The sequence below is a fragment of the Branchiostoma belcheri genome, unplaced genomic scaffold, assembly GCF_001625305.1.
Source record: "Branchiostoma belcheri isolate BF01 breed outbred unplaced genomic scaffold, Haploidv18h27 scaffold197, whole genome shotgun sequence".
Taxonomy (NCBI): domain Eukaryota; kingdom Metazoa; phylum Chordata; class Leptocardii; order Amphioxiformes; family Branchiostomatidae; genus Branchiostoma; species Branchiostoma belcheri.
The window spans coordinates 249,367-265,069 of record NW_017803457.1 but is presented as its reverse complement, the minus strand read 5'-3'; the positions used below and the strand labels follow the sequence as shown (position 1 = coordinate 265,069).

General features: G+C 37.0%; 1 protein-coding gene across 2 annotated transcripts in view; it reads right to left on the bottom strand.

Moving 5' to 3' along the window:
* The window catches only part of LOC109468264 (tetratricopeptide repeat protein 28-like), a 28,279-nt gene that overhangs the window by 6,090 nt on the left and 6,486 nt on the right, over positions 1–15,703 (bottom strand). For both annotated transcript variants that reach the window (XM_019766522.1, XM_019766521.1), the window contains exons 2-3: positions 603–688; positions 157–263 (exon numbers count right to left, since the gene is read on the bottom strand). In XM_019766522.1, coding sequence (XP_019622081.1) covers positions 157–263; positions 603–655 — 160 coding nt within the window. In that variant the 5' untranslated portion in view covers positions 656–688. The remainder of the gene's footprint in view (positions 1–156; positions 264–602; positions 689–15,703) is intronic.

Here is a 15,703-nt window from a genome sequence, read left to right as displayed (position 1 = left end):
CACAATCATTTTTTTATCTTCAATTAAATGTTAGTTGAAACAGTTCGTGTTACATAAACCGACAATCGTGCGGTTTTTTTTTAAATTGGCTTTACTAAATTAGCTGTAAAAATTCCTGAAGCTGCCAAATTATGACATGTACACGGAAACGTTTACCTTTAATATGGACGGCCTTGATGGCTGCTGCAAAGTGCTGTTCTGCAGTGTTTAGGTATCCTGTCTGCAGGGCCCTGCAGCCCTCCTGCAGCTGGTCTTCGTACGTACTGTAGAAAAAAGTCATTGCGACGTTGTTACCTTTTCGACTTAAAAAAAAAAGTCTTCAACTTATTTGAATATCAATCAATAGTTTGGGCTTATAAACCTGTATTTCTCCTCTGGTCTCTTAGTCACTTACGAAAGCTAGTAGATACTACCTGAAACATCTGACCGTTTCCTAAATCATATCCAGTTGCTTGAGTAACTGTTTTTTGGCGTATCGTATTACCTGGATGTCTAACCTTCATCGAGGCACTAGTAATGCGCTAAAGATCTATATTAACGAGATTGGCTAATTGTCTAACTTTGTTAGTTCGCAGAAAAGGAAGTAAATCTCAGTAACTCACCTGTCTGTGACTTCCGGTGTCTCTTCATTGTTGGTTCCAACTTTATTGTTCATGGTTCGTCTCGTTTCTAGTCGATTTTCGGCCTTCTATAATGATATTAGGACAGATGTAAGGTCAAGGCAGTAATAAAGGGCTAATGCCTCACCCCGAGGTGTATATGTTGAGTAATCCCTGGTCAGGTGCGATAACTATCAAATAAACCACCAAGTGAGCGTAGCGAACGAGGTGGTATATCAGGAGGTTATCTCATCTGACCAGGGGTTACTCACCATATATTTAACAGAAATTCCTTTATAAAGTACTTCCATTGCAAACAAGCCTCTCACATTCTGTCTTATGTAAAACAAGATGGGGTGGGCAGAAAAACGGACCCTCTAAGCAATCATCTGCGGTGACCATGTGACATTGAAACAGTTCCAATTTCAGTGGGGATGTCAACAATTTTGATTTTTCCGTTTAAATTTCATTTAGATATCTTTGATTGTTTTTGCTGCATTTTAAAAAGAATTATCAAACATAATCTTCAATAAGTTTTAGTAGATAAAATAAAGCAAGTCTTAAACTACTGTCAGTGCCTACATGTATATAATGATAGGATGAAAAAAGTGGTCAGTTATTCTAATAACTTTTGAGGTTAAGGCCTGATAACCATTGTAATATCCCCCCAGCCCCTCTATAATGTGTAATTACAGGCTGGACAGTAATAGTATGTGAGAAAAAATAGAAACATGGTAATTACGAATATACATGTAATATTCCCCCTCTCTCATATCAAGTTACAAGAAGAACAGTAATAGTATGTAAGGAAAAGTGGGAACATGGTAATTAAAATATACATGTAATATTCCCCCCATATCTAATTCCCAGTTACAAGAATAACAGTAATAGTATGTAAGAAAAGTACGAACATGGTAATCACAAGTAATGTAAGTATTATCTCTGCCTCCCCTATCTAATGTCTAGTTATAGGCAGGACAGTAATAGTATGTAAAGAAAAGTAGGAACATTTTTATAACGAATATACATGCTACTATTCTATATCTAATGTCTAGTTACAAGAAGAACAGCAACGGCATGTAAGAAAAGTAGGAACATGGAAATCACTCAAGGATATACATGTAATACCCCCCCCCCCAATCTAATATATAGTCACAGGCTAGACAATAACAGTATGTAAGGAAAAGTAAGAACATGGTAATCAAAAATATACATGTAATTTTCTCTCCCTGTCGCCCCCGATCGAATATGTAGTAACAAGAAAAATAGTAATACTATAAAAGGAAGAGAAGGAACATGGTAATGACGAATATACATGTAATATTCTCTCTCTTTCTTTTCCCCTACCTAGTGCTTAGTTACAAGATGGACAGTAATGAAACATTAATGCACCGCCTTATCCTCGGTGTATATGGTGAGATAATCCCTGGTCAGGTGTGATAACCACCGAATAAACCACCAAGTGAGCGTAGCGAGACCAGGGATTATCTCAACGTATACACCGAGGATAAGGCGGGGCATTAATTTTATCATCATATAGCCTATGCAATTTTTTTTTTCATCCGCCTTTCCTTCCTTCAAGCTGCTATTTATTTGCAAAATGAGCACTGTAAATCATAATTTTTAACGATCCACAAATTTTAGTGACTTTAGCGGTCAAGATCCACCGCAACTATTTCATGTAATTGCCCATTTCTGCCCTGCCACCACTACATGCTCGTTATGGTACACTCACAATCACGGTTCCTTTCTTGACCAGGACACGCATATAATATATACTAGTGATTCAATCAGGGACAAGCAAAACACTACAGTAAATATTCTTCCGGAAATAAAACATTTATCATACAGAATGTGTGTGTCGCCATTTTATTCACAAAATGCAGTGTGTAAATATACCATACCACAGTTACCTCAGTTATATTGACATGTGAGGCGTCGTTACGGGTATTTACAAAACATACATACTAGAGTACTACGATTTAGGAGTTTCTCCGTAAATTAAAAAAACAGCAAAGTGTTCATCTTGTGCTGCAAGGAGACAATATCAGAAACAACTAGAGTTCGTAGGACTCATGCCTTCGACTGTGTGATATTGTTTAGGTGGGTGTTTTTGTTTGTATATGGTAGTATTTTTGTGTAGATGTTTATTGTTGTTATTGATGATATTTATAAGTTAGTACAGTGATAAATAGCACCCGGGACTGCAGGACTGAAACATAAATAGGACCGGGACTGCAGGACTTAACGGTATGCCTAAATACCTCAACCGTTACCTCAAACGGCCTCAACCGACCGCGTAATGGGTTAATATGCAGTATACATGGGCTAACAACCTTTTCCAACGCTCTGGATACATTGTCTATGCTTGTATGAATGGAACAAAAACTGTAACTCTGACGTATTTACCAGTTTTTAAAAGTTATTCATCGTTGGGCCTGCATGGGGAATCTCTGGACACATTTTGCTTTATACAGGCAACAGAACGCAAAAATGATGGTTTATAAAGCACAAATACTATCATAACCAACTCATAATAGCTATATACAGAGTGTTTTCCAGTCTGACATCCAAGCTGCTAAGCACGTACGCCTACCGGCTTGACCTCCATTGACCCCATTCGGGGGTGGGGGTGGCTAGACAGATCATTTATTTCAATAGTTGCATGTCGATCTCTTCCTTCATGCTTTCAACTTTCATTCATACAAGCATAGACAATGTATCCAGAGCGTTGGAAAAGGTTGTTGGCCCATGTATACTGCATATTAACCCATTACGCTGTCGGTTGAGGTCGGTTGAGGTATTTAGGCAGACCCGGACTTAAGGGGATTCAAGGGTAAGGACTGGAACTTCAGGACTGAGGTTACAATTGGGCCTGCAGGACATAATTGAAAGAATTGATAAATTCTTCACGAGGTTACATATGAAGTTGACAATTAAGCCCTCAGTCTGTTCTCATATGGAAATTAATGTAGTGCTGAGGGCCTGTTTTACTTGCTGACTATGTAACTTTTCCACCACTTCAACTTGCTTTTGTGTAATTGGAAACCGAATACTTGCCCCGTATTTTATGTGTCATCTTAATGAATGCCTTGCACAATATAGTACCATGATATGGATGTTATATTATTCACAGACATGTGTGCATTACCACCCCACCCACCCCCGATGTTATATTGAACGGTGCCCATGTGATAGACAGTCAGTGTACCAGATGTGTCACGTGGATCTGCCCTTTGCCCTTAAAAACAACCCATAGTTTCTTTAAGCGATCTGATGAAAGAGTCAGGCTAAAAGGCTGGTGGTTTGTGAAACAAAGAGGTAATGTTTTAGTGAGTCAGGGGCCAAAACCCTTCTTATTCTAAAGCAACTAATGTAATCATTGGTGAATTCACTGACAAGCATATAGAAATCACACAGAATGTGGTGGTAATGGTTAAACATCCAAGTAATAAGATATGCAAAATAACAGTTACTTATAACCAACTGGATATGATTTTAAAAGCGCCCAAGAAAGTGTCATAACTAGCATCTATTTTGATATACAGTACTAACTTGTCAGGCCTGTTGCCTGAACAAATATATTAAGACTTTTGTTATAAGGACACTTCACGGGTGCTGTTGTTTCAACAAACTCTACACGCTGCCAGTGTTGTTTTTACCTGAATCTAGTTCACACTATCTATACCTACTACATAGAATGAACAGAGACCTTCCTATCTAGTTTTGTGCTAAAAACAAACCAGACGACAAATACTTCTTTAAAGTGGCTCAACTACCGTACAACTTTTAAAACTAAACGCATAACTAGTCATGTTAAACTTACCATATAGTAAAAACCGTGCACTTCGAATGCTGTCTAATGGTCCACTAATTACAAAAAGTTTAACAGGCACTTGTTATGTTCTTTCAAACACTTTTCATTATACCTATTTGTAATATACATTACTACCTTGCTTTTTCCAGGGTAGCTTCGCTTCTTAAAAGAACACTTCAGGATTACTATTATTTCAACAAACAACTCTAAACCCTTGCTGTCATTTTGTTACCATAACCTACTTAACCCTGACTACACTGTCCTATATACAAGGACAAAACCTTTGCCTATACTTATAAAGGGAATAAAAATTGTTCTATTATATCAACACACAGACTACGCATGACATATAGATTTCTCTATTAATTACTCACAATTTACATAATGAAATTTTTTTCCTCTTGATTACATATGCCACCATTTTAATTGTTTAATCACAGAACCCAGCAAATATATAGACTTCTGTCTTTAATTATGTAACTGAATCGTCATTAGCAAAATATTCTGCAAATTAGGTCAAGCATCACTTAAGCTACCGAGATACCAAAAATAACAACAATCCGTCAACCGGTTCTTGAGCTATCCTACTTCAAACATTTTCAAACAAATGCCTCTGTATTTCCCAAACAAGCTGCTACGGGGCCCAAACTTACGGCACTTCTTTCTGAGCACAAGAGCTACCTACCATCTAAAAATCATGACCCTAGCACGTTCATATCACGAGATTTAAAAACCAGAAGTTTCGCTGCAGTACTTTCTAATTCAATGACGTGGGGACCCCCCACGAAGCCCATATCCGAACTTGACCTTGGTATTGTCAATGGTAACTTGCCAACTAAAAAACATGAACATCCATTTAAAGATTCTCGAGTTATCTTGATGACAAGAAAAAACACAAAAAACAAAGGTCAACTGCAGTGACATAGAAACCCCCACGGGGCCCATCTTTGAACTTGACCTCGGCATTTTCAACGGTAACTTGCCCACTAAAAATAATGAACATCCATTTAAGGATTCTCGAGATATCTTGATGACAAGGAAAAACACCAAAAACCAAGGTCAACTACAGTGACTTAGGAACCCCCCACGAATCCCATTTTTTGCCTGGACAATGGCCACCTCTAAATCAACCTGCCTGCCAAAAATCGTGAACCTCGGACCTTGCCTTCAAGAGTTATCGTGCCTAATCTGCCAAACAGTGCAAACCCGATTTCATAACCTTCTCCGAAGGCATAGCCTTCAGTCGAAGGCAATGAGACTACTAAATTCCCAAGCGTGCGGACAATATCAACCAAGACGGCGTCACAGCACTTATAATTACAATTTTACAAACAAGTTACAAAGTACGCATCCATCTGCTAAATTCTGAGCGCAACATAAGCAAGTCTTACGAGCTTTGATAAAAATTTTTGAAGTCTATATGTAAAGATCTACGCGCCGGTGCCATAATTTGCCTTGTTTACTAGTGTGCGTAATTATCCCGTACAGTAAGTCGTGCTTTCTCCGCTAAATGACATGCAGGCAATGTTAAAAATGTCCTTAGACTAAGTTTGTTCTGTAACCCGATGTTCCACCCTTACCATGTTCGATCTGATAAAAGTCGACGTCGAACATAACGTGTTCGCTATGACGTCATCGGCGGTCATATCGGTCGACGCTGATTGGTTCAAGTGTTTACGGGATTTTAATGACCGACGGGTGTGTTATGGTGTCATAACAAATAGCAAATGGGGACCTCTGATTGGTCAACACTATCTGGCTATATGATAATAGTATGTAAGGAAAAGAAGGGACATGGTAATGACGGATAAACATGTAATATTCTCACCACCATCAGGACAATAATAGTATAAGGAAAGGGGCCACATGGCAATTACAAATATACATGTAATATCCCCACCCATCTAATGTATAGTTACAGGCAGGACAGTAATACTATGTAAGGAAAAATAGCAAAATGTTAATCACAAATATACATATAATACCCCCATCTAATGTATAGTTACCGGCAGTGCAGTAATACTATGTAAGGAAAAATAGCAAAATGTTAATCACAAATATACATATAATACCCCCCCCCATCTAATGTATAGTTACCGGCAGTGCAGTAATAGTATGTAGGAAAAGTAGAAAAATGGAAATCACGAATATACATGTAATATTATCTCTCTGCCTCCCCGTATCTAATATCTAGTTACAAATAGGATAGTAATAGTATGATTGGAAAAGGAACATGGTAATGACAAATATACTAGTTCATCTAATATTCTCCCCCAAATCTTATGTCTAGTTACAAAAAGAACAATTAAAAAATAGTATGTAATGAAAAATAAGAACATGGCAATGTTCCCCTTTTCAAATGACTAGTTACAAGAAGGACAGTAATAGTATGTAAGGAAAAGAAGGAACATGGTAATCACAAATATGCAGGTAATATTCTCTTCCCCCTATCTAATGTCTAGTTTATTTATTTATTTATTCAAGCTTTGCCACAAGTGGAAGGGAAGGGAGAAACAGGTGGAGACCACCTTTACAAGATTACAAGATTGTCTAGTTACAATTAAAAAATGGTGTGAAGGAACATTGTAATCACGAATATGCATGATGTAATATTCTCCCTATGCCTTCTATCTAATGTCTAGAAGGACAGTTATAGTATGGACGAAAAGTAGGAACATGGTAATCAGAAATATACATCTAATACCCCCCTCCAATCTAATGTGTAGTTACAGGCAGGACAGTAAAAGTATGTAAGGAAAAGTAGGAACGTGGTAATGACGATTATACAGGTAATAAATTCTCTGCATGTCGACCCCTACCTAATATGTCTAGTTACAAAATGATATTAATAGTAAGGTAAGGAAAAGAAAGAACATGGTAATGACGAATATACATGTAATATTATCCGTCCCTCATCTAATGCCTAGTTACAAGGAGAACAATTAAAAAAAATAGTAAGTAAAAGTACATGGTAATCACGATTATACATGTAATCCTCTCTGTCTCCCCCCTGTCTAATGTCTAGTTACAACAAGGACAGTAACGGTATGTAAGGAAAAGTAGGAACATGGTAATGACGAATATACATGTAATATTATCTGTCCCCCATGTCATGTCTAGTTACAAGAAAAAGAATTTAGAAATAGTATGTAAGGAAAAGTAGAACAATGTTATCACGAATATACAGGTAATATTCTCTTTCCCCTATCTAATGCCTAGTTACAAGAAGAACAATAAAAAATATACATGAATGTATACATATACATATATATGAAAATATACATATCTGTCTTACCCCCTCCAACATGCGCAAACTGCATGTAGTACAGAATAGGGCTTGTATAGTGTTATTAAATTGCGCTCCTGATACACCTACCAGGCAGATGCATATTGGTCTTGGTTGGCCGACTGTGAGACACAGATTCTCTATCGCACGTTGGTAATGTTCTAAAAGATTGTTACAGGTCCCGAACCGCAGAATATATACAACTGCATTGTACCTGTTTATGTATCTCACATTCACAATACCAGATCTTCTGCACAGAACAACTTCAGATTACCCGAACCTAAGACAAACAGTAAGAAACGTTCATTCCTGTATCGTGCAATATTGCTGTGGAACAATCTACCATATCATGTTGAAACCTGACTAACCTACTCAGGTTCCAAACAGCTATTGCAAACAGTGTTACATAAAACTTAAACTCTAGTTCACGGCGGTCTGTCACTACGGCATTCTTTCCCATTGCTAGGCGCGTTCCAAAAATAATCGGGTTACAAGACGCTATTTTGGCCTGTTTTGGACTACCCGTAAAATATTTGAAAATAAACAAATAGTATGTAGTGGTAAGTTTAGTCAAATTGAAATGAAATCATCGTCTTAACATCCTTTTAATGTTAGCTTTTTATGTTAAATCACTGATTTTGTTAAATCTTGCTCAGAAAGACGATTATTTTCGGGTTTCCGAGCACGCGTTATATCATGTTTTTAGGCATACCTCGTTCAAACCTGGCTTCGTGTATTACCCCAGATCCCCGATCTTTGTATTTTTCGACGACTAGGAATAAGATCAAAAATCGTGTTTTAGGGATTTTTTAATTTCTGATTTTAAGTCTAGTTTTTGTCAACATATTGGTGAAAAAATGGAATTTTTTTACATTTTTCTCACTAAAATACCCATAATTCAAAATTTAGGCCATTTTTGAAAAATCCCTAAAACACGATTTTCGGCACAACCGTTACAGTCATTTTGAGCCGTAAATGGGGTATGTTTGACTCTCCATGCATCTAGGTTTGAACGAGTTTTGCAGACATGTCATATCGCCATAAAGTGTGCATTGTGTTATTCATACAGATGTAAAGAATCATTACAGTATTAAAGGTCACCCAATGATACGACAATAGCTTCGCTATATGTTACATGTCCACAAAAAATGATAGCGAACATTTTATGTCCAGGAAACTTGTTTGTATCTGTGGAAAAGTGTTGTTTTTTTCATCTGTTGCAAGGCACTCAGGCAGAAGGGCTTGTTTTGCCGCTTTATGGTAAATGACCGCAGGTGACCCCGAAATGGAACGCGGGTTCGATTCGAATTGCCCAGATCGAACACAGTTCGGATTCTATGAAATGTGGGAACTTTGCAGCCCAGATTTGATCACCGTGGTTTTTAAATAGTTAATCTCAATTTGTGTGATCATTGCTGACGTTTTGATGTATTTATGTCTTTTTAAATGTATTCACTGTATTTTCCATGTATTTGATTATGTAATTTTAATGTTTGAGCCTTGGAAGATTAGCCCTACAGGGCTAAAAGGCTTCGAAATAAAATTAGATTAAATATCTAATTACAAAAAGGACAGTAATGGTATGTAAGGAAAAGCAGCAGCATGGTAATCACAACTAAACATGTACTATCACCCCCCCCCCATCTAATGTCAAGTTAAAGACAAGACAGTAATAGTATGTAGGGAAAAGTAGGAAAATGGAAATCAGAAATATACATGTAATATTATCGTTCTGTCTCACCGTATCTAATGTCTAGTGACAACAACAACAACAATATTATTAGTATGTAAGGAAAAGAAGGAACATGGTAATGATAAATATACATCTTATATCCCCCCATATAATGTCAAGTTACAAGAACAATGAAAAAATAGTATGTAAGGAAAATTAGGAACATAGTAATTACGAATGTACATGTAATATTCTCTCTTAGTCTTCCCCTTCATCTAATGTGTAGTTACACAAGAAGGGCAGCAACAGTATGTACGAAAAAGTAACAACATCGTAATCACATATAAACATGTAACATTCTCTCTTTTTCTCCCCGTATCTAATATCTAGTTACAAAAAGGATAGTAAAAGTATGAATAAAAAAGGGACATTGTTATGACAAATATACATCTAATATTCTCCCCAATATCTTATGTCTAGTTACAAAAAGAACAAAAAAAATTATGTAAGGAAAAAAGGTACATGGTAATCACAAATATATACCTGTAATATCATCTGCCCCGTATCCAATACCTAGTGACAAGAAGAACAATTTTAAAAAATAATAAGAAAAAGTAGGAATATGGTAATGAGGAATATGCAGGCTATATAACCACGAATATACATGCAATATTATCTCTCTATCTTCCCTATCTAATGTCTAGTTACAAGAAGGACAGTAATGGTATGTAAGTAAAAAGAAGGAACATGGTGATAACAAAAAGATAAATGTAATATTCTCTCTCTGTCTTCCCCTCTATCTTATATCTAGCTACAAAAAGAACAGTAATAGTATGGACGAAAAGTAGGAACATGGTAATCAGAAATATACATCACCCAAATCTAATGTGTAGTTACAGCAGGACAGTAAAATTATGTAAGGAAAAAAGGAACATGGTAATCACGAATATACAGGTAATAATCTCTCAATCTCTCCCTCTATTTAATGTCTAATTACAAAAAGGATATTAAAAGTATGTAAGGAAAAGAAAGAACATTGTTTTGACAGATGCAGTCCCTTATATTCCCCCTATCTAATGTCTAGTAACAAGAACGATTAAAAATAGTATGTTAGAGAAAGTAGGAAGTTGATAATATACATGTAATATTCATAAAATATTCTCTCTCTGTCTTCCCCTTTATCTAATGCGTAGTTACCAGAAGGACAGTAATAGTATGTAAGGAAAAGAAGAAACATGGTAATCACAAATACACATGTAATGTTATCTGCCCCCTCTAACGTCTAGTTACAAGGCGAACAATTAAAAAATAGTATGTAAGTAAAATATACGAATATACATGCAATATTCTCTCTCTGCCTTCCCCAGGCGGTGGTGGATCCCTCCCACGTGACCGCGCTGGCCAATCAGAACGCTGGGTTTTGCAAAACTTTGCTTTAGGTGGCGATTTTTCTACCCCAGAATCTCGTTGAATTTCTCTACAATGGAATTATTTTGAAAGTTCAGAATTGCACCAAACTGTCGAGGAGACATCCCTTCGTCGCTAGCAGGCTATCGCTGAACACAGGTACGTCGCTTTTTTCCGATATTTGTGCCGTAAATATACAAGGTTCGTGGGTGCCATGTAAAGAAAAATGTATACTGTGTATCTTAAACTACCAAAAACCTTTACTGAACCCCTGTGAACCCCTAACCGTTCGGCCGCTATGAGGCAAAATACGGGACGATACACAGCGAAATTTTGTTGTTGTAAATCCAAGATGGCGGTCGGGCTAAAAAATTGGCGTCCGCCGAGTTTTCCGGTACGGATTCTTCTGAAACAGTTACAGACAACGTGAGATTTTGTCGACTATGATTAGGACTACTTAGTGACTTAATTCATGCATTGTAATGTTATGGCTTGGTTTCGAACTATCGTGTGCATTTTTGTTGACGATGAAGGGGGAGGGGGGCGGGAAACGCTGTCGAGTTAACTGTCGGTCCTTTCTTGTGCAAATATAATTTGTCCACACATACTTTCATGAGACTTTTTGTTCTTGACATATAAAGATGCCGAATGTAGCGACCTAGAACAGCTGCCCTTGCAACAATAATTTTGAAATATATATTTCTTTTAATCCCAATTGCAGGTAGACAGCAATATGGAATGCAGTTTATTTTTGCTATGCTATGTTTATGTGTGTGATGCATGCTGAATAAGTACATAATCTACAGTACCTACCTTTTTGGGATAGAGCTGACTGTTTTTCAGGACTATTTTTTTCTATCAAATGATAAAGACTAACTAAATTTCTGGGGCACTATGCAGTATTACTAGTACTGTACTAGGTAGTTCTGGGTGCTTCAGTTTGGACATGATAAAAGTGCAATTTTTATTTCTTTATCAGCTCTCTGTGGTCTCTTTCCTTTTGTATGTGGTTCACCTGATCATACTTTCTTCTTCCTTTCTAGCCTGCTGTATGTCAAGAAGCGAGCCATATCAGATTCAGAGTTTGCAGCCCCAGCCAGGGATGGAAAGTCTATGCAGGATTCAGATGTCACCATCAGGAAGAATTGTCAAGAGCCAAATAATTCTACAATCCCATACCCATTCCCCCAGTTACACACATTTTCTTGTTACATGGTAATTCATCTGAAGAATGTAATTTCAGTATGTACACTACTAGTGTGATCATGGCAGTGAACACATAGGCATGTCCTATCTCTGATATTTGGTCAAATTGGTGTGACAATAGCATCCCAATTCCCTCACTCCAGTATTGTTCTATTCTCAGCCTTTTGCATGCATACAATATGTTGACCATTTAGAATAAATATATATATATATATCCTGCAACATAAGTCAGTGCCTTGTGTAAACTTCTCACAACAATTACAGAGAAGACCGTTTTTATTGCACAAGGATCAAGAGACTTGCAGCATTTTGCATATAGTATTTCAATTACAAACACAGTTCCTGCAATGTTATGCTTCAGTCAAAAAATAAAAATTCCAATGCTGAGGTATGTGAATGATAAGCTATTCATTGCACAGTGATATACAAAAGGAACAGCAACATTTTTCACCTCTTCAATCTAGATATAGATTTCATGTTCAGTAGATACTACTGTTTGAGGTCACAACTACAATGATGAATGTGTAGTCTATTTCAGAAAGAGAATGAATAGGATACATGTACATTTTTTTTGTACAGACTGTGGAGTGGTTAACCGTGGTAAGGTCAGGACTTGTGGAGGGGGAGAGGACAGGGAGATGTGAACAGTGTACAAAATGCACATACAATTCTGCATGCAGGCAATCTATACATGTAGTCTGTTGGTCTGTACACTCTTATAGTACACTCAAAATTCAATCCAATCTCTACACAACAATCCTGAGAGGATGTCACCCCAGACACTTCTGTGTAGCATGGTGGTGTCCAGTATAGAGGAGCTAAAATTGTAGATACGTGTAGTTTAGGGGCCATCCGACCGAACAAATGATCCAAATTTTACCATACCTTCTATAATGCAAATCAAATGTACTAAGCTGGCCAACCATACCCATATTTTATATCCAATATTAGTTGTAATAAGCATTCCACCCTATGATGAAAGGACAACATAGACTGCACCATCAAGTTCATTCCATCATATTTTCCAGCCACTGACATCATTGTTGTATAAAGATATGACAATAATACAGCAACAAAATCATTGCATATTTATTTATTTATTTAAATTGCAAACAATACAGTGCAATACAGTGGAAGCCCTGGCAGCTGAGCTGATGTCGGGCCTCACATTGTGAAATACATACATACATAACACAATAAAGTAACGAATCACATACCCTACAATCCATAACCTAGGCTAATGCATTGTATACAGAAAGTAATAATAAATCAGTATGGTAGGAGGCCAGAGGTCATTCAAAATATATAATATTTACATATATATAATATTTTCAATACTTACAATGTTGTAGGAATAGATGGAAGGACTAAGAATTATGTAATTAAAATCATTGCATACATGTAAGAGTGTTGTGCAACATTACATCAAATACAGAGTGGATTAATGCTCCTTTTTTTAGTATCAATCCATTTACCCTCAAGTACTCTTAAAAATAAAGGAAGTGTCTCCACATTAAACTCATCTACATTCAAACAATATATATATATATTCACAAATATAATGCATACATTCTAGGACCTATTTATTACATATTATATTAAGAGCAGGTGCACATGGTTAGGGTTGCTAAAAGCAAACTCAGTTGTTTCCATATATTTTTTGATACCATTATAGGGCCCTTATACATGTATAATGTATGGACCCGGTACCACAAGCTGTTGATACATTTATCTATTTCAGCTCTGTTGGTTGCTCAAGAAATTATTCCTTGACACATGCAGCATGAAGCAAAGACAGCTATTACAGCAGTCCCCATCGTGGTGCAAGGTTCTGTAGATGTTGGAAGGACTTACAAAGGCCCTGCATACTGAGTCTGTGGTGAACGAGAAGAATGGAAGTGTTCAACGGTTCCGATGCATGATTTTTTTTTACCTCCGTGGATGCATTCAACCTTTGTATATATATATACAATGTATAATGGCATTCATATTAAATTTACAAATAAAAATATCATCACAGAAATTATGCTCAAAGACAAAACAGCATGCGGTTAGGAACACAACGAACTGCACAGTGAACAACATCTATATTCTAGTATTTCCAAGTTGGAAGTCTTAGCTTGTGTCGTTCTTCGAACATACATTGCTCGCGGAGGAAGCTCGAAGGAAGGTAGGCACGGAAAGTACTAGCCTAAGTATCGCCCCCCTCGCCCCCTCCCCCTCACTACACAACGAAGCCCAACAAAATGTGCGTATCTAAAATACAACAACTACATGCATATATCATCATTATCTCAACCGAAACCCAGTAGTACGTGGAGACACAGTGGTAGAGGTTGTAAAATATCCCCCGTACCGCAGTGGGATAGAGTTTTTGTAGCTTCCGATCACCCATGTGACGTTCGTCCTTTACGCTATTCATTTCGATTGTTGTGCCGATTAACATCGCTAAGCTACAACAATTACACTATGACCAAAGTCTACACAAACCTGGTGTCTTCTGAGGATAAGTAGATGGCCCGTAAACGCGTTCCTGGCGATCAAAACAGCAGTAGAAGAACGCGACGATGTAGCGGCGGCCATTTTGAATGCGTATTTTGAGCTCCCGGCATGACCGCTCGGGGCGGCCGCTAGCAGCTCAAATGAGCCCGCTGCGCTTCTGACCGAGAAAATTACCCGTCATGCTTAGCGACCCTTCCACCACCGCCTGGCCTTCCCCTTATCTAATTTGTAGTTAGAAGAACAGTAATAGTTTTAAGAAAATAGGAACATGGAAATCACGAATATACATGTAATATTCTCTGCCTGTCTCCCCAATCTAATATCTGGGTACAAAAAGGAAAGTAATAGTATAAAAAGGAAAAGAAGGAACATGGTAATCATAAATATACATATTATATTCTCTCTATGTCCTCCCTCTTTTTAATGTCTAGTTACAAGAAGCGCAGTGATAATATGTAAAGAAACGTAAGGGCATGTTAATCACGAATATACATGTTTCTGTCTTCCTCTCTATCTAATGTCTAGCTTTAAAAAGAACATTAATAGTATGTAAGAAAAGTAGGAATATGGTCATCAGAAATATACATCTAACGTCCAGTTACAGGTAGGACGGTAAAAGTGTGTATGGAAAAGTAGGAACATGGAAATCATTATTATACATGTAATATTCTCTCTCTGTCTTCCCCTATCTAATGTCTAGTTACAGGAAGGATGTTAATAGTGTGTAAGGAAAAAAAGAACGCGGTAAAGACAAATATACATCTAATACCCCCGTATCTAATGTCTAGTTACAATAACAATTAAGTTTTTTTTTCAGAACATGGTAACCACATGGTAGGAACATGGTAACCACGAATATACATGTAATATTCTCACTTTGTCTTCCCCTTTATCTAATGTATAGTTACCAGAAAGACAGTAAAAGTATGTAAGGTGAAGTGGAAACATGGTAATCACGAATATACATGTAACATCCCCCCTTACAATATCTAGTTACAAGAAAAACAATAAAAACAGTATGTAATAAAGGGTTAAAACATGGTAATCACGAATATGCCATGTAATACTTACTCTCTGTCTTCCCCTATCTAATGTGTAGTTAGAAGAAGGACAGTAATAGTATGTATACTAAGGAAAAGTAGGAAAATAACTAGGAACATGGTATCCACGAATATGCATGTAATATTTTCTCTCTGTATACCCCTTTCATATAT